Genomic DNA, 17,934 nt, shown 5'->3' on the forward strand with positions numbered 1-17,934 from the left:
CCCTGGCTCAACGTTAGCCTCATTGGGTGGAGTCTAGAACCCCTGCTCAGAGGCCATGTTGTTCCCCATGCTGCCAATCTGGGACCTTGCTTCTCCCTGGGCCCTGAGTCTGCTTGCTCTTTGAACCCTCTGCTATTATTTTCCTTTATATCCTGGCACAATAAACTGCTCTCTGAAACAACCCTATTGGAGGACAGGTCCTAGGAGGCTGGCGTTTGGAGCTCCCTGGGAAAACTCTGTTGGATCTTTGTTCCTGGGCCCCTCCCAGCACCTAAGAGCTCGGCTGTCTCTTCCTTCTGCTCTCCCTGGTTACTATCTCTGTCGGTGCCAGAGCAGTTTCCCCCAGCTCCTTGCCTAGCTCTGGACACCCATGCTTTCCTCAAGGCCTTCTCCCTGTGACTCGGTGCCTAGCAGGGGCCCAGAGAACCAAAGTAAGCAGGTCCAGTGGGCTTCTGTCATTGAGAGGAGCACCTCCGTGGAAGGACACTCAAAGCCCCATCTGGATTCTTCCAAAGCCCCATGTCCAGGGAAGGCCCGAAGACCAAGCCGCTTGACAGTGAAGTATGACCGAGGACAGCTACAGACGTGGCTGGAGACAGAGGAGTGGGTGGATGCCCAGCTACAGGAGCTGTACCAGGTGGGGCAAAGGGGGTTTGGGGAAGGCTGGGAGAAGGGGGCAGCCAAAAGGGATGGCTGAAGGGACAGAGAGGAGGTAGGCAAAGGAGCTGGTGATCCAGGGGGATGGGGAAACAATCTGATATGAGAGCTTTCTCTTTTGCAAAATGGGACTTAGTCTTTGCCCCTTGCATCAAGGGTTCATTGGGGCTACTCTTCAGGGGGAAAAATGTTCTCAGCAATTTGGAATGATGAAAAGAGTACCAGGAAGAAGTAGGAATAATAAGAGTGAGTCAAGAGACGTGAGTTCTAGTATCAGCTCTAATAATAATTATAATAACAGATAGCATTTAGAAAGTGCTTTAAAATTTGTAAAGCACTTTATATGGTTCTCCCAAAAATCTTAGTAAAGTTTTTTTCTAAATCCCTTACTTTCCATCTTGGAATCAATACTGCATATGAGTTCCAAGGCAGAAGCATGGTAAGGACTGGGCAATGGGGGTTAAGTGACTTGCCCAGGGTCCCACAGCTAGGAAGTATGTGAGCTCAGATTTGAACTCAGGACCTCCCATCTCTAGGCTTGGCTCTCCATCCACTGAGCCACTCAGTTGCCCCTTAGTGAAGTTTTTTTTTTGTTTGTTTGTTTTTGTTTTTAAACTCTTACCTTCCCAATTGGAGTCAATACTGTGTATTGGCTCCAAGGCAGAAGAGTGGTAAGGGTAGGCAATGGAGGTCAAGTGACTTGCCCAGGGTCACACAGCTGGGAAGTGTCTGAGGCCAGATTTGAACTCAAAGACCTCCTGTCTCTAGGCCTGGCTCTCCATCCACTGAGCTATGCAGCTGCCCCCACCCTTAGTGAAGTTTTAATAGCTTTGCACTAAGACTTTTGGGATACCCCGTTGATGCTCTCCCCGTTGGTCCTCACAACAACATGAGGTAGGTATTATAATTCCACTTTATAGCTGGGAAAACTGAGGCTGAGAAGTGACACAGCTGGTAAAGGAGGCTAGATTAAAACTCTTAAGTCTTCCTGTACCACCTCGTTCTCCCTCTAGCTTGCTCCAGGATCTTGGGCAAAAGATCTCTCTGGGTCTTAGTTTCCCCAGCTGTAAAATAAGGATGTCACCTGCTTTCCTAATTGGATTCAATTCAATGAATAATCATTAAATGTTTACTCTGTGGTGAGGAGTACAGGAAGGAGATCTGGGAAGATGTTGAAAAAAAAAGTATCAAGAAAAATCTCTTTAAAAAGGAAACCTAAAAAATGTTGATTATTTTCATCTACTCTGCTACTACTGTGATGGGAGGCATCAGGTGGTTCCCTTCATCCTTCTTGGGCTTGTTTTCCTCATCCATAAAATCAGAGGATTGAACCAAATCAATCGACTCATCAGCAAATCAATCCATTAACAAGCACTGATGAAGTGACTTCTCTATGCCAGGCCTGGTGCTAGATCCTGGGGATCTGGGATTCAGGAACGAAGATGACATTTTCCCTGCCCTCAGCATCCTTACATTCTGTGGGGAAGATTGAAACAAGTGAGAGACAGCTAGGCAGCCCAGGGGAGAGAGCCCCAGGCTTAGAATCAGGAAAACTCCTCTTACAGGGTTCAAATCTGGCCTCAGATACTTCTAGCTGTGCAACCTGGGCAAGTCACTTCATCCTGTTTGCTTCAGTTTCCTTATCTGTCAAATGAGCTGGAGAAGGAAATAAATGGCAAACTACTCTAGAATCTTTGCCAAGAAAACCCAGACAGGGTCAAGAAGAGTTGGAAGCAAGTAAAAGGACTGAATGACAACATGTATACAGATAAAATAATCTTAGGGTTTCCTTCCAAATTTTGATATTCTAGGGATTGGGGTCCCTGTAATTTTGATGAACATAAAGATGTTTTTTGTCGGTTTGTTTGGGTTTTTCCCCTTGCTTTCTGTCTTAGAATCATAACTGAATATTGGTTCCAAGGCAGAAGAGTGGTAAGGGTTAAAAGCAATGAGAGTTAAGTGACTTGCCCAGGGTCACACAGCTAGGTAGTGTGTAAGGTCAAATTTGAACCCAGAACCTCATGCTTGTAGGTCTGGTTCTTTATACACTGAGCCACCTAGCTATCTCCCATAAAAAAGTGCTTTGAAAAGCATGAAGCAGTATAGATCTTAATTTAATTTCATACACATGACCCCAAGAGAGGGTGCTGGTTTGCTAACCCGGGCTTTCTCTCTTAACTGGTTTCTGTCTCTGTCCACTCTGTCATCCAGCTGCACGTAGTAGGTGCTCAATAAATATGAATCTCTTCTTCCTGGCCCTTTGATTCCCGGTGAGGGCATTCGTCATTCAGCCAGGTCTGGGTTCAAATCGATGTCCTTGGACTTCCCATCTTCTGACCTGTCTCTCTGCCCTCATTCATTCTCTTTACCCAGTAGTTGCAACCTTTTTCCCCTCCCAAAGGAATAATGGCTTCAGCAATGTTATTTTTTAACAGATTTTATTGATAGGTTTTAAAATTATATCACCTACATCTCCCCACGGATCCCCACACCCACAGCTACAAAACAACAAAGACAAAGACGGTTTTTAATGGGAGAAGGGGGAAGAAAATTCACACACACAAATCTGACTTCCATGCAGTGTTCCACACCCAGGGACCCCACCTCTTTAGAGGAATTGGGGCAAAAGGCTTCTCTGGTTTCTTCCTTGAGACCAAGTTTGGTTCAATGGCTTCAAGCACGACCTGGTTTTTTTTATGAACAGATTATAAATTCCAGTCTGACAGAGATAGTATTTGGGGTTGAATTCAATTCAATTCAACAAGCATCTACCAAACCTGTCCTTTGGGCCCACCACAGGCACCCTGCTAGGCACCAGGGGGAGGAGGACAAAAATGAAGTGGTGCCCCATAGAAGGAAATGGAAATGTAAGTGAATGAAATAAATATGATGGAATGAAAAAAAAAAAATGAAGCCCTCAAGGAGCTTATACTAAGAGAGAAATCTACTTATACTTAGCCAAGGACTTGCAAAATGCATCCAAATAGAAGATAATTCTAGGGAGGGAGGGCACTAGTTAATAGGATAATCAGGCAAGGCAGAGATTCTGATCCTACCAGCCCCCTCGGATCATTCAGTTATCAGCTCTATGCTGATGATTCTCAAATCTACTTATCCAACTTTAACCTTCCTGGTGACCTGCCAGGCTTGACTGCCTGCTAGACATTTGGAACTCCATGTCAGACACACTCAACATATCCCAAAGTGAATTCATTTTCTTTACTCTGAAACCCTTCTCTTTCTCTAATTTACCTATTTGTTGACAAAGGCATCACTTTCCTCCCAGCCACATTGTTGTTCACCCCATTCTGTCCATGGGGTTTTCTTGGCAAAGATCTTGGAGAGAGTCCATTTCTTTGTCTAGCAGATTAAAGGTTAAGTGACTTGCCCAGGGTCACACCGCTACTGTTTAAAGCCGGATTTGATCTCAGGTCTTCCTGACTCCAGGCCCAGTGTTCTATCCACTGAGCCATCTAGCTACCTCATGTATGGGGAGCAACAAATGGGTCGATGTGGATGAAATGTAGAGTGGATTTTGGGGAATGATTGGTCTAGAAAACACACCTGGAAACAGATTGTGAAGGCCTTTAAATGCCAGACCAATGAGTTTGTATTTTATCCTAGAGACTGTAGGGGATCATTAAAGCTTCTTCTCTCCCTCTCCTGTTTCTTCTCTCTTTCCCCCTCTCCTTCTCTGTCTCTCCTCTCTCTGTCTGTTTCTTTTTCTCTCCCTCTCATTCTCTTTCTGTATCTTTCTCTGCTTCTCCCTCCTCTCTGTTTCTTTTTCTCTCTTTCTGTTTTTCTCTGCCTCTCCTTTCTATTTCTCCCCCTTCTCTCTCTGAAATTTTCTGTCACTGTTTCTTTTCTTTCTTTTTCCTCTTCTTTTCTGTTTCTCCCTCTCCTCTTTCTGTGTCTTTCTCTACCTCTCTCTGTTTCTCTTTGTCTGTTTTTCTCTCTCTCCTTCTCTTTCTGTCTCTCCTTCACCTCTGTCTCTCCTCCTCTTTCTCTTTCTCCCTCCTTCTGTCTTTCTTTCTCTCTCCTTCCCTTTCTGTGATTCTGTCTCTCTGTTTCTCTTCCTTTCCTTCTCTGTCTCTTCCTCTCCTCTCTATCTCTGTCTCTCTCCTTCCCTTTCTGCATCCTTTCTCTGTCTCTCTGTTTCTCTGTCTCTCTCCTGTTTCTCTTTGTCTCTCCCATTCCTTCTTCTGTGTCTCCCTCTCCTTTGTCTTTCTCTTTCTCTCCCTCTGTTCTCTGTCTCTCTCCTTCCCTTTCTGTGTCTTTGTCTGTCTCTTCCTCTTCTATTTGTCTCCCTTTCCTTCTTCTCTGTCTCTCCCTCTCTTCTTTCTATGTCTTTGTTTCTCTTTGTCTCACCCTCTCTGATCTCTTTCTGTCTCTCTCCTTCCCTTTCTGAATCCTTTCTCTGTTTCTGTCTCTACCTCTCCTCTGTCTTTCTCTGTTTCTCTTTGTCTCTCCCTCTCCTCTGTGTCTTTCTCTGTTTCTGTCTCTACCTCTCCTTCTTTCTGTGTCTTTGCCTCTCTGTCTTTTCTTCTCCTATTTCTCTGTCTCTCCTCTTTCTGTGCCTTTCTCTGTTTCTCTCTCTTTATCTCTCTCTTCTTTTCTAGCTCTTAAGAAAATTTGTTTTTTCCCCATTTCAAACTCTTATATGCTTGGATCAAAATTCCTGAATCTTGGGCATATGAGTTAGTCCTCCTGTAGCAAAATAAAAAATGTACTAAAGGACTGCATTTTACTAAGCATGAGAAAAGCAAAACAGAACTGTAAGTCATGGAGGCTCAGCCAAGACAAAAACACCCAGGTATGTTGGAATACCACTCCTGAGCACTGTCTGGAATCTGACACCAGGTTACTGTGGCAACTGGCCAAAGTGCCAAGAGTTGGCTTGGCTCCTAATCTCAGTCATTTCAGCAGGAAGAGGAAGGATTTTAGTTGGGGGAAATCCCAGCCAGCTGGTCACTATGGAGAGAGGTCAAGGTCATCCCAGTAACCTGGTCCATCCGCCCTCTACTCCCATGAATGTTCCAGCTCCTCCTTCTCTATCTGCCAGATTAGCTTGTTGAAATCTCAAGGGTTGGCTCATAGATCAAGAACTGGAAGGGGTTTGGGGGCCATCTTGTCCAACCCTCTTACTTTATAGATGAGAAGATAGAGGCCCAGTTTGATCAGACATTCAAGTCCCACATATTGTATAATTTGTAGAAGTAGAATTTGAACCTAGGACCTCTTAACCTTAGATCTATTGGTCTTGTCCTAGATCCCAGCCCTTTTTCTTTGAATCCATAATACATCATACATAATAGGTGACTTTATTGATTGATCCAATACTCCCAGGCCATATTCTCACTACTTGAAAATTACTTCCCATTTTACCTACCTGATTGATTTTATGGGACCCAGAACCAGTCTCTCTCCCTCTGGCAGGTGTTCTGGGGCTCTTCTACCTCTTTCTAGATCTGGACTCTACCCATCTCCCAAAGGACTTCCTAACAGTCTAGATGGATGTAAAAGCAGATTTGTACCAGAGTTCTCGGCAGAACAAGAGGAGAGACCCCACTTAATCCTGTTTGCCTCAGTTTCCTCTTCTGTAAAATGAACTGGAGATGGATATGGCAAAACATTCTAGAATAAAACATTTTTTAAAAGAGGAGAGATTCAGTACCCCGCAACCCCCAGGACTTCTGTCGGACTGAAACAAAACATAAACTTGGCTTCTGGCTGTGAACATGGATTAGCAGTCATAGCATCTTAGATTTAAAGCTAGAAAGAAAAATATGACCCTGGGCAAGCCACTTAACCCTCATTGCCTAGCCCTTACCACTCTTCTGGCTTGGAACCCATATTTAGTATTGATTCTAAGACAGAAGGTAAAGGTTAAAAAAAAAAAAGTCTGGAATCTTAGGGAATCTAGGATGTCTAACAACTTCATTTTATAGATGAGGAAACTGAGGCCCAGAGAAGCTATAAGCTGTGAACTCAGAGTTACAGAGGTAGTATCAGGGGTGGACTTTGAACTCAGATCTTCTGACTTCTTTCTGAATGGCCAAAGATAGAAGTCTAAAAGTGTCGAGTGTAGGGGAGGGAATACAGAAGCCAAGCAAAGTTTCCAAATTTGGGGGAAGGGTCATCAAAATGTGGGAATTGAGTGAACCGCACTGACTCTATCTCTTAACTCAATTCTGGATCTAGCTCAGTTCCCTTTCTGTTCAATTATGGGTTGGGTTCGATTTCTGTCTCGTGAGAAAACTCTCTTCCATCATGGGGATTGCACATGGAATTTACTGCATTGTTTGAACCTTGCCCTGTGCAGTTGGGAAGCTGGACCACCTCAACTTGTTGCTTGGAGATCCTTAATTAAGGTCCTCCGTTATGCTGACCAGTCACATCGGGTTGGGCCGATGCAGGGCATTTGCTCACAATGATCCGCTGGAACCTTTGATTCCTCGGTCATGTCAGATTTCAGTGTGGGCATGGATGATTTATTATTGCCTTGCTGACAGTCTAGACCAGAGATGTGAAAGTGATTCTGAACCAGATTAAAATGTATGTGGGAAATATTTAATAAATAAATGAAACTACCATAAAATGTTAGACTCTTCATGACCCATTTGGGATTTTCTTGGTGTAAAAATATATAAACTGTAAAAATATAAATACATATTGAAGAGGGTTTGATGTTGGTTTTCCTTTCCACATTGGCAAAGATACTGGAGTGCTTTGCCCTTTCTTTCTCTTGCTCATTTTATAGATGAGGAAACTGAGGCAAATCAGGGTAAGTGTCTTGTAAACCCAGGGTTACACAGCTAGTCAGTGTCTGATACCAGATTTGAACTTGGGAAGATGAGTCTTCCTGACTCCAGGCCTGCCACTCTATCCACTGTGCCACTCAGCTGCCCACAATTGAGCACAGATCATGCTAAAATGTAGTTTTAAAAGCCAATCCAGGGGGCAGCTGGGTATCTCAGTGGATTGAGAGCCAGGCCTAGAGACAGGAGGTCCTGGGTTCCAATCTGGCCTCAGATACTTCCTAGCTGTGTGACCCTGGGCAAGTCACCTGACCCCCATTGCCAAGCTTTTACCACTCTTCTGCCTTAGATGCACAGTATTGATTCTAAGATGAAAGGTAAGGGTTTAAAAATAAAGTCAATCCACAGCCACAGGGATCCTTATATATGGATAAGTGGCTTGTTTGACACTACTAGTCTAGACTTAAGAAAGTAATGGAGAAAAGGTTAATAATGCAGATTAAATTTGAAAGTTTCGAGGGGGCAGTTAGGTGGTTCAGTGGATAGAGAGCCAGGCTTAGGGTTCAAATCTGGCCTCAGTCACTTCAGAGCTGTATGACCCTGGGTGAGTCACCTAATTCTCATTGCCTAGCCCTGACCACTCTTCTGCCTTGGAATCAATACACAGTATTAATTCTGTTTTGTTTTTTTTAAGAATTTAAATTTATTTAACTAATTGATTTAGAATTTTTTCCCATGGTTACATAGATCATGTTATTTCCCTCCCCTCCTGTAGCCAATGAGCAATTCCACTGGGTTTTCGTGTGTCATTGATCAAGATCTATTTCCATATTATTAATATTTACACTAGGATTAGAGTCTCACAGTGTCAATTCCAAGAAAGAAGGGAAAGACTTTTTAAAAAAGTCTATGTACATAGTGTTTTTTTCCTCTCAGAAAGCCTAGTTGTTAAACATTTGCCAGCATGCCCCCTGTATTGCTTTATAACTGTTGCTTGAGATCCTCATCAGCAGAAGGTTCCAGGAATGAAGTCATCACCAGGTCTAGTCACTGTAGGCTAATAATACTAATGATGATAACTGGTTATCATATATATCAATTAAAGTTTTGCAAAATGTTTCACATTCCTGATTTCATTTGAGCCTCACAACACCCTTGAATCCAGATTTCTCAGAGAAGTTAAGTGACTTATCTAGGGTCACAATGCTACTGAAATATGGGAACTGGACTTTAAAAAAGACAGCTCTTACCTTCTGTCTTAGAATTGATATCCAGGGCTAGTTCCAACGCATGAGAGCAGTAAGGGCTAGGTGATGAGGGTTAAGTGACTCGTCTACACAGCTAGGAAGTGTCTGAGGCCACATTTGAATCCAGGTCCTCCTGTCTCCGGGCCTTGCTCTCTATCCCCGGAGCCACCCAGGGCCCCGAGCCGAGCTGAGGCTTTTAAGACCGTTGTTCTCCCTCTCACGCCACACGGCTGTTGTGATTCCGTTGCAGGAGCAATCGATGTCCTCTGTGCCCGAGTTTGACCTAGAAGACTTCATCGAACTTTCCTCTGAAGAACAGAAAGCCAAACTGCAGGTGGGATCCGGGCTTGGCCCCCATTATTTTACACTACACGGAAACAGGCAGCCTGGGGCCCAAGGGGTCTGGGAGGGAGTCTGAAGGAAGAGCAGACCGTCCTCGGGTGGCCCTTTCTGGAGTGAGGCTTAGCCACAGGGAGACCAGGGGTAGAGCCGGCCCATCCAGAACCCCAGAGAAGAGCCTTTGGGCTCCTGTCCGGCTCTGCCCCCACGAGCCATGGGTCTGAGACGGCCGAGAGGGTCTGGAGACTGTGGGTTTGTGGGAAAGGTTTGCTCCCTTGGAGTGACTCCTCCACGGCTCTCTTCCTCCTAGGCAATCCTCCAGGAGTGTCCGAGCCACACAGAGGTGAGTCTGTCCACTTTGCTCAGGGAAGGAGAGGAGGCTGAAACGGGCGTCGAGCCGTGGGTCAAGGAGCATTAAGTGCTTGCGGTGTCTTAGGCCGGGGATATAAGGGAAGCAAAAGCAGCCCCTGCCCTCCCGGAGCTCCCAGCCTAACGGGAAACGAGCTGTCGAGAACGCTCTCTGTGCACACTCACAGACAGACCCACGCACACACACACACTCGGAGGGGAGGACTGCCGGGGCGCCCTCCCAAGGCAGAGAGGCGGGGGGTGGCTTGGCCCAGAGGGACATGGCTGAGTAAGCCCAGCCTCGGCTTCCTTTCCAGCCCTTTATCACGGAGCTGCTTAATCGTCTCAAGAAACTTCGGAGGCTCAGCCGGCCTCAGAAATGAAGGCTTCCGAGCTGCTCTAATGACTCCGTGACCTCAATGACTAGAGAGCCTGTAGCCCTGGCCCTTCCGGCCTCCCAGAGCCACCCTGGACCCTGTCCCCGTGTGTGGAGAAGAGCGGCAGGGCCCCGGGGACACGGCCGCTCCATGGGGCGCAGATGCTTCAGACTCCCGTCGGCGTCAGCCCACCAGCCACGCTTCCTCCAGGACTGGACGAGGGGCCCGGGGTCACCTCCGGGGCTCCTGGGCAAGCCCTGACCCGTGTTCAGTCTGGAAGGGTAAAGCCTGTGGCAGATACCGTGTGGAGTTTTATTGGCCCAGAGGGAGGCGGGGGAGAGGAATGTCTGTAGCCAGCGTCACGGGCGGGGGGCGGCAAAGGATGGACGGCATCATGGCCCGGCCTTACCGCGCCACCCTGGGACGAGGGAGCCGTCTCCCCGATTGTGCAGACGAGGAAAGGGAGGCAAACAGGTGAAGGACCTGGGCCAGCCTCGCACAGCTGGTATCTGAGGTCGCAGGGGAACGCGGGCCTTCCCGACGCCGGGCCTGGTGCTCCGACCACTGCGCCACCTCACAGCCTCTGGAAGGAAGCTGCGCTGGGGTCCAGGACCCAGGGTGAGGGGGCCGGGCCTTGCCCCAAGACCCAGGCGTCCCTCCTACTCCCAGATCCTTCCAAGAGGCATTGAAGAAAGGGAGGAAGGCCGGCAGGGAGAAGCTGTCTCTGCCAGGGCCCGTTCCCCACCCTTCCACCCCACACATCCCGCGGCCTTAGGGAAGAGAGGACACCAGTTCGGGGGAGTTAAATCCATTTTACTGGAGGTTACTGAGGTCCTGTGCACTGAATAGCTCTCGGGCCAGGCCTTAAGACTGCCGGTAGAGTACAGTGAGAATTCAAACCCCCGGCGACCTCCCTGCCTTCCTCTCCATCCTTCCCCAGGCTCCCGGCCCTGCCCCTATGGGAAGAGGATCCTGCCTGTCCCTGGGACCTGAGGGCCGCACAGGAGGGCTCCCTCATCCCTGCAGCCGCGGCGCCACCTCTGGGGTGCAGGCAGAGCGGGGAGCCGTTGCACCAAGGTCCCCTGCAGCGCCTCGAGGAGCCAGCTACAGAGTTGCCTTTCCAGCAGGCCCGATCCTCAGCAGAGTGCCGGCCGGGCGAGCGCCCCCGGCCTGGGCAGGCGGGCGGTACACGGACGTCCTGTGCTCTCTCCGTTCAAAGGCATCGTGGCCCTCCCTGCAGGCAGAAGAGACGGGCCAGTCAGGGGGCCACAGAGCCCCCGCTCCCACCCCCCCTCCCTCCCCAGGGCCCCTGGCCCACCGGAAGCAGCGGGCGCAGTAGAGGTCGCCGTCGCAGCCATAGCAGCGTAGGGTGGCGTCTTCATTGCAGATGCAGCACCAGGGCAGCTGCTCCTCAATCTCAGATTCGGCCTTGGGGGCCACAGCCAGGGCCTGGAGAGAAGCGGAAGGGCGAGAGGCAGAGTGCTGGGGATGGGGATAGAAAGGACCACAGGCTTCTGGCTGCGAGGGACCTCAGAGGCCTTCTAGCCCTACCCCCTCATTTAGAGATGAGGAAATGGTCCCAAAGAAGTTAAACAGGGAGAGCTAGGTGGTGCAGCCCCAGGCCTGGAGTCAAGAGGTCCTGGGTTCGAGTGGAACCTCAGACACTTCCTAGCTGTGTGACTGGGCAAGTCACTTAACCCCACCTGCCTAGCCCTTGCCCTTCTATCTTAGAGTGCTAATGTCTTGCTCAAGGTCATAGCTGGCAAGCAGAGGAGCCAGGATTCAAATCCAGAACCCCATTCCTTCTGTACCCTCCCTAGGGCCCAGGGACCAAGGTGCCTCCCTCACCTTAGACTTGGGAGGAGGAGGCTGCTTTGCTGGGATGTTGAAACCACTTGCCTCGTCCAGGGCAGCCTCTTCTGTAAGCTGCAAATAAGTCGGGGGGGGGGGGGGTTCCAAGAAGAGCCACTTCTCTGCCATTCAAGTAGGTCACCCGGGCTCTGGACAGCCAGCACCCCTCCTGCCCACCCGGGGGGCCCAGGCACATGCACACCCTGGGGGGGGGGGCAGGGACAGAGAAACAGGAGACAAAGGGAAGGCAGGGGCTCTCACCTGCCCCAGGACTCTCTGGATGGCCTCTTCCTCCTCCTCATCACTGTCAGGGAAGTGAAAATCCTGCAAGGTCACTAAAGGAAAGAGAGAGGAGGGGGAGATTCCATCAGCCTTCCTTCCCAATCTGGCTAGTCTACACACAAGCTTTTCTTAGGGATCAATGTGCCAGGTACCATGATAAAGACTGGGTTCCCAAGAAAGGTCACTGCCCTCAAGCTCACAGTCTAATGGGGAGGCCCACCGGCAAACCGCTACAAACAAGATAGAGTAAATCGCAGGTGTTCCTTGGAAGAGACTTGGGGGCAGGCCGGGAAAGACCTTTACAGAAGGTAGGATTGAGGGAGCAGCTAAATGGCTCAGTGTGTAGAGAGCCAGGCCTGGTGATGGGAGGTCCTGGGTTCAAATCTGACCTCAGACATTCCCTAGCTCTGTGATCCTGGGCAAGTCATTTAACCCCCATTGCCTAGCTCTTACTGCTTTTCTGCCTTAGAACCAACAAACAGTATTGATTATAAGACAGAATATAAGAGTTGGTTTTTTTTTTTAAGAAGAAAAGAAAAAAAAAAAAAAGAAAGTAGGGTTGGGGCCAGGAGTCCAGTGTGAAGAGGAGGAGCATTCTAAGAATGGGGGACAGGGGCTGAAAATGCCAACTGTAGGGAGATGGAGTGTCACATGAGAGGAAGAGCCAGGAGGCCAGTGTGGTCAGATCTTAGAGTGCAGACGCCCAGAGAAGTAGGAAGGGACCTAGAGAGAATTTTATATTTGATTCTGGAGGTCGGGAAAGCACTGGAGTTTGAACAGGGTGGGAGTCTGGGCTATCGGAGTGATGAGAGGCCATGAGGACACTGAATATACCTTAGAATTTCTCTCTCTTAACGGCCTGGGGCACATCGTGCTAGGCTGCCAAAGTCAGACAAACCTTGGAACTGACCAGTGAGCCTTTGCTCAGAGTTCTCCTAACACTAGGCTCTGGGGAAAGTGAGAGACATGGGGAAGACCTGAGTTAGGCCTTTTTATTCACTCCACCTGAATCATGTGGCCATTAGGGAAGGTGGGTGCCACTCAGTACCTCCTGCTCTTGTGGGCACTGAAGCTTTGTAGATCACAAAGTGGACTTGCTCTTTTCCCCTTAAACAAAACAAAACCCTTATTTTTTTGTCTTAGTATCAATTCTAAGACAGAAGAGCAACAAAAGTTAGTCAATCAGGGTTAAGTGACTTGCCAAAGGTCACACAGCTAGGATGTATCTGAGGGTAGATTTGAACCCAGGTCCTCCCAACTACAGGCCTAGCACACTATCAACTGAGCCATCTAGCTGCCCTGGGACTTACTCACTCTTTTTTATTTTTATAACCCTTACTTTGTCTTAGAATACTAAGTATCTGTTCCAAGGCAGAAGAGCAGTAAGGGTTAGGCAGTTGGAGTTAAGTGATTTGCCCAGGGTCACACAACTAGGAAGTGTCTGAGGCTAAATTTGAACTCAGGACTTCTCATCTCTAGGCCTGGCTCTCTATCTACTGGGTCACCTAGCTGCCCCAAGCTCTTTCTTGATAAGAAGATACCGGCACAGTTCCCCAGGTGGTTTTGCTTTCCACTGGGCCCCGTACCAGGCACACATGGATGGGAGAAGGGCAGCCCTTTCATTGCAGGCCAGATGCCCATATTCCCAGTCCAGTTCTCTACCTCGTTCAGGGTCCTGACCCCGAAGCACAGCTAGCTGCTTAGCAAGGGCCAGAATCCTCTCCTCCCGGGTATTCTCTTCCCTTAGCTCAGCTGCTGCCTCTGCCAGGAGCCTGTCCTTCTCTCCTTCCAGCTGCTGGGGGGCTAGTTCAGCAGGGTTAATGTTCCAGCCTCTTGGGCTGTCCCGGTTAAGGTCATTTTGCAGTGAGGGGTCTGAAAGAAAACATAGATGGGGTTAACGTGGGAAGGGGGAGCCGGGAAGCAGGGAGTAGGATGTCTCCATCTTGCCCTGTCAGGAGGAGATGGTAAGTCATTCCCAAGGGAACAGAGGGGCAGGAGGATAGGGAGAGATTACTTGATGCTGAGGTTTCTTGATCATAGCTTTCATCGATTGCCACCTCAGCTGCCAGCTGTGTCAGAAGATCCTCTGCCTGCTGGGCCTGCGTCCTGGCGTCAGGAGGCTGGTGGACCTGGATGAGTGGAGAGAATCCCACTCAGGAAGAGATACCCAACAGGCATGGAGCCTGGTGGGGGTGGGGTGGGGTGGAGGGGATGGGACACCACATTTGAACATAACTCCTGTCTAGAAACAGTTACACCAGCAGCAACAGCAACACTAGGACTCTGACAGCCAACTCTGTGGCTTTAACCAGGGAATCCTTGGATGCCCCAGTAGCCTGGCCTGGCAGCAGATATGACATAGGATGTGGGGTGGTGGGAACCAATAGAGGGATTCTCCCAGCTTACAAAATGTAGGCTCTATCTGAACATCTTTTCTGTCTCTCTGTCCTTCGACTCACCACCATGTGCTGCTGGATAGGCCAAAGGCCCCTTTTTGGTAGGCGGCGGTTCTTACCAGCCGGGGAGCCTGGGATGGGGGTACCCTGCCCTGCAGTGCAGCTAGTCGATCCTCCATCTCCTCCGTGGAAGGGATGGGGCCTTGAGGATCATTCCGAAGTGCGGCCAGCCGGGCCTCAATCTCTGCTTGGGAAGGGACTACTTCTGTATGTAATATACACATGGAGAAAGCACCAATCAGATCCCAGAATCACTCCAATAGCCCCAGGTTTTTCAGTGCCCATAGGCCCTTCGAAGCTGAGGTTTCCTCTTCTCACTGAAGTGACTTGGATTTCATAGGATCACAGATTTAGAGCTAGAAGGGATGTTAGAGGTTATTAAGTTTGACCCTCTTAGTTTACTGGCAAGGAAACTGAGGCCCAAGAGGTTAAAAGCCTTGTCCTAAGTCAAATAGCAGTAAGTGAAAGAGGTGGATTTTGAACCAAGTTCCTCCATGACTCCAAATCTGATACTCTTTCCACTGTATTAGCTTTCAGCTGGCCCCATCCCAAAACCCACTCACTAGGCTTGGTCTCTTGCCGGAGTTTTTCAAGTCGCTTGGCAATGACTTGGTCTTCTTGAGTCAGTCCCTGGGGCTGAACCAAGCCCCTGGAAGCAATGAGCTTCTGTTTGGTCTCCAAGGCAGCAACACGCCTATTGGAAGGGAGGGAAAGGAGGGTACAAAAAGGCAAGGATACTGGGACCAGTAGTTAGTACAGGCAAAGGGATGGATGAGAAGAGGCCAATTCCTGGGTTTCTCAAGAGAAGGGGAAGAGGTAGGTAAGGAAAGGACTTCTCCAGATAGCAACAGGAAATTCCAAGGTCTAGATTAGAAATGGGTGCCTCAGGTAGAAAAGTTGTTACCTCAAGGGACACTCTAGCTGCAAGCCTTGGTTTATCTCTTTCCTAGGTATAACCTAGCTACAGACTATAGCAATGGAGCTAAAACTGAGTGGGCATAAATTGGCATAAGTTCTATATTATGATAGATGTCATAGGGTAAGGCCAGGCAGCCTAGAAAGAAGAAATTTCCCCCAACATTCTAGGCTCATTTGAGTTATGATAGACCCCATTGGCAGCTGGGTGGCTCAGTGGATTGAGAGCCAGGCCCAGAGATAGGAGGTCCTGGTTCAAATCTGACCTCAGATACTTTCTAGCTGTGTGATCCTGGGCAAGTCACTTAACCCCTATTGCCTAGCCCTTACTGCTCTTCTGCCTTAGAACCAATACACTGATTCTAAGACCAAAAGTAAGGGGTTTAAAAAAAAAAAGATAGTCCCCCTAGAGAGTCCTTGTGACCCTACAGCTCAGCATGAGGTGGATTCTGTCTTCATACCCATGCCCATTTTTACCCCTCCAGAACTCACTTTTTGTAGTTCTCAGGTGGTGACCACTTGGAGATACTCGCTTCTGAAGGCCCTCTGTAGAGAGGAAAGCCCAGAGTCATATCTAGTTCCATGGGCACTGCCACCATGCCAGATAAAACTCATCCCCAAAATACTGAGATTCACTATAAGAAATTCCTTATATTATAGACTTAGAAACTTACATAGACAAGTGTGGGGAACTGCAGGAACATATTTAAGGAACTTTTCCCCTGGCAAAGCTCTTTCACATTCATTAATTTATGACCAGTCACCTCTGCCAGACCTTGCTCTTTTGTTTTGCTTAATCGCTCACCTGGTCAGCACCTCATAGCATGGCTTGCAGACCTTCTGCTGGGTATTCCCAAAGCGGGGAACAGCTGTGCTGAAGGAGAGGCAGTTGGAACAGAAGGCTCGACCACAATTCTTACAACCACACTACACAGAAAACAAGAGGCAAGAAAATTCACACTCAGACTTCATTCAATCCTCTTGGGGCAATTTTCCTGCAGGGATCTCTCAGTACACAGAACATAAGACATTCTGATGAGGGAGGGAAACATTGGGAAATCACTACCATAGGTGGGGAGATGGGAAGAAGGGTGGCCTCTAAAATCCCCAGAGCTAGTGATGGAGCCAGGAGCACACTCAGACGATCAGAGGGAACTAAATCCTGTACAAAGTTCCTTCCTTGAACATAGTTCTTGCCCCTTTCCTCAGTTTGCTGCCACCAGATAGGCAGCAGATTCTTATGCTTCTAGAAAGCAGTTGATGATAGGAAATGACCAAGCACACTGCCTGGTTTCAGTCTGTCCCTGACCAAGTTGGCAAGATAGAAGGAGATGTGGCCATCCTTCCATCTCAGTCTGATGTGTGGTTTCCTCACACACTGAAGCATTCCCTTCTTACAATAAGTCCAGGAAACAAGCCGGGTACCATGCCCAGGGCCTCACATCCCAGGATACCCAAAGAATCCTTGCTGATGGAAAGAGTTCCTTTGCAGTTGGGTCCATTTGGTCCTGCTGGCATGGAAAGCCATAGGGACACGTTGACCCAAGAGGTCAGGTTAGAATGGACTGAGGAAAGAAGGACAGCCTGTGTGATGGGAGCTGAGCTGGGGGTGACAGGGGTGTTGCAGTGATTTGGGGAAAAAACCGAGGGAGGAAAGACAGGCAATGAAGGAGAGGGGGATGGGGATGGGGACATGAGGCGGGATGTTTTTCACTGGGAGAGGGCGCACCGCCCCCAGGCTCCAGGGAGAACTTGCCTCCTTTCGGAACAGACTGAACTTGACCGCGCAACCATAGCACCTGCTCTCCATCTCCGAGACAGGGCAGACAGCTTTCCTGTCCCGCCAGAACACTGCCCCTCCGCTGCCAGACTTTCTTGGGCCCAAAGGACAGCTCCGAGCAGCCACCCTCTCCTTACAACTACCGATTCTGGGTGCCCAGCCCGTAATAGCCCGTGAGGCCTTTGGATAGACCGGGCACAGCCTAGCTGGAGCTAGAGCGATGCCTGCTGGGAAGAGTAGTTCTTTCTCTCGAGCGGGCGGTCTTCGGCGAGCCCGAAGAAAACTTCAATTCCCAGGGGGCAAAGCGCCTCCAACTTGAACAGCCGGACGCAAGGTTGACTGGACGTGAGGACACCCTAGCGAGGAGTCGGCGCTTAGGCTCCTGGGATTTGTAGTTCAGGGAGAAAACGCCGGTTTCGGGGGTCGGGACCATGGCGGTGACCAAGGAATTGTTGCAAATGGACCTGTACGCGCTGCTTGGAATTGGAGAGAAGGCGGCCGACAAGGAGGTGAGAGTTTGGGGGCTGTGGCAGCGGCAGCAACAGAAGCTGGAGCTGCCCGGGGTGGAGGAGCAGCGCCCTGGCTGCTGAAGAGACTGAGGCCTGCGAGACTTTCCCAGCCTACAGTCCCCAGGCCTGGGCCAACGGTCTGGACGTCTTCTTTGGCTGTCCTGGACTCTCTCTCTTTAGTAGGGAGCCTAGTACTTCCAGGGGCCGCCGGCTATGGGGACATGGGAACTTCTCCCTGTTCACGGCTGCTTCTCCTTCCACTTCCCCAGCTTTCCCCCTCTTCCGCCTCCCCCTCCTCTCCCTTCTCCTCTTCCATCTGCCCCCCTCTTCCCTTCCGCCTCCCCTCCCCCTCTAACATCTCCCCTCCCTTCTTCTTCTTTTCTCTACCCCTCCCCTCCCTTCTTCCTCTTCTCTC

The 17,934-nt window shown here is 49.3% G+C and overlaps 3 protein-coding genes across 3 annotated transcripts in view; 2 read left to right on the forward strand and 1 right to left on the reverse strand.

Annotated features, from left to right (window-relative positions):
• Positions 1 to 277: 277 nt before the first annotated feature.
• On the forward strand, positions 278 to 10,027 carry PPP1R14D (protein phosphatase 1 regulatory inhibitor subunit 14D). The gene is made up of 4 exons (XM_044662204.1): positions 278 to 637; positions 8,913 to 8,996; positions 9,312 to 9,344; positions 9,667 to 10,027. The coding sequence occupies exons 1-4, from the start codon at positions 371 to 373 to the stop codon at positions 9,730 to 9,732; spliced, it is 450 nt and encodes a 149-aa protein (XP_044518139.1). The 5' UTR covers positions 278 to 370; the 3' UTR covers positions 9,733 to 10,027.
• Positions 10,028 to 10,526: 499 nt separating this feature from the next.
• On the reverse strand, positions 10,527 to 17,148 carry ZFYVE19 (zinc finger FYVE-type containing 19). Its single transcript, XM_044662205.1, has 11 exons — positions 16,987 to 17,148; positions 16,036 to 16,157; positions 15,723 to 15,776; positions 14,879 to 15,009; positions 14,375 to 14,520; positions 13,874 to 13,988; positions 13,522 to 13,731; positions 11,839 to 11,912; positions 11,575 to 11,652; positions 11,045 to 11,208; positions 10,527 to 10,960 (listed from the first exon to the last, which is right to left on the reverse strand). The coding sequence occupies exons 1-11, from the start codon at positions 17,038 to 17,040 to the stop codon at positions 10,831 to 10,833; spliced, it is 1,278 nt and encodes a 425-aa protein (XP_044518140.1). The 5' UTR covers positions 17,041 to 17,148; the 3' UTR covers positions 10,527 to 10,830.
• Positions 17,149 to 17,384: 236 nt separating this feature from the next.
• DNAJC17 (DnaJ heat shock protein family (Hsp40) member C17) overlaps positions 17,385 to 17,934 on the forward strand; it is a 38,416-nt gene continuing 37,866 nt past the window's right edge. The window contains exon 1 of the mRNA XM_044665122.1: positions 17,385 to 17,519. Within this exon, the coding sequence (XP_044521057.1) occupies positions 17,442 to 17,519 (78 nt within the window). The 5' untranslated portion in view covers positions 17,385 to 17,441. The remainder of the gene's footprint in view (positions 17,520 to 17,934) is intronic.

Source organism: Gracilinanus agilis, chromosome 2, assembly GCF_016433145.1.
Source record: "Gracilinanus agilis isolate LMUSP501 chromosome 2, AgileGrace, whole genome shotgun sequence".
Taxonomy (NCBI): domain Eukaryota; kingdom Metazoa; phylum Chordata; class Mammalia; order Didelphimorphia; family Didelphidae; genus Gracilinanus; species Gracilinanus agilis.

Bases quoted from the DNA above. Each gene is read 5' to 3' on its own strand.
- PPP1R14D (XM_044662204.1), top strand. From the start codon at position 371: ATGCTTTCCTCAAGGCCTTCTCCCTGTGACTCGGTGCCTAGCAGGGGC. The intron at 8,997-9,311 runs GTGGGATCCGGG...TCTTCCTCCTAG, and splicing joins AACAGAAAGCCAAACTGCAG to GCAATCCTCCAGGAGTGTCC. The intron at 9,345-9,666 runs GTGAGTCTGTCC...CTTCCTTTCCAG, and splicing joins AGTGTCCGAGCCACACAGAG to CCCTTTATCACGGAGCTGCT.
- ZFYVE19 (XM_044662205.1), bottom strand. From the start codon at position 17,040: ATGGAGAGCAGGTGCTATGGTTGCGCGGTCAAGTTCAGTCTGTTCCGA. The intron at 11,653-11,838 runs GTGAGAGCCCCT...ACTTATTTGCAG, and splicing joins TCCAGAGAGTCCTGGGGCAG to CTTACAGAAGAGGCTGCCCT. The intron at 11,209-11,574 runs GTGAGGGAGGCA...CCCCATCCCCAG, and splicing joins CTCCTCCTCCCAAGTCTAAG to CACTCTGCCTCTCGCCCTTC.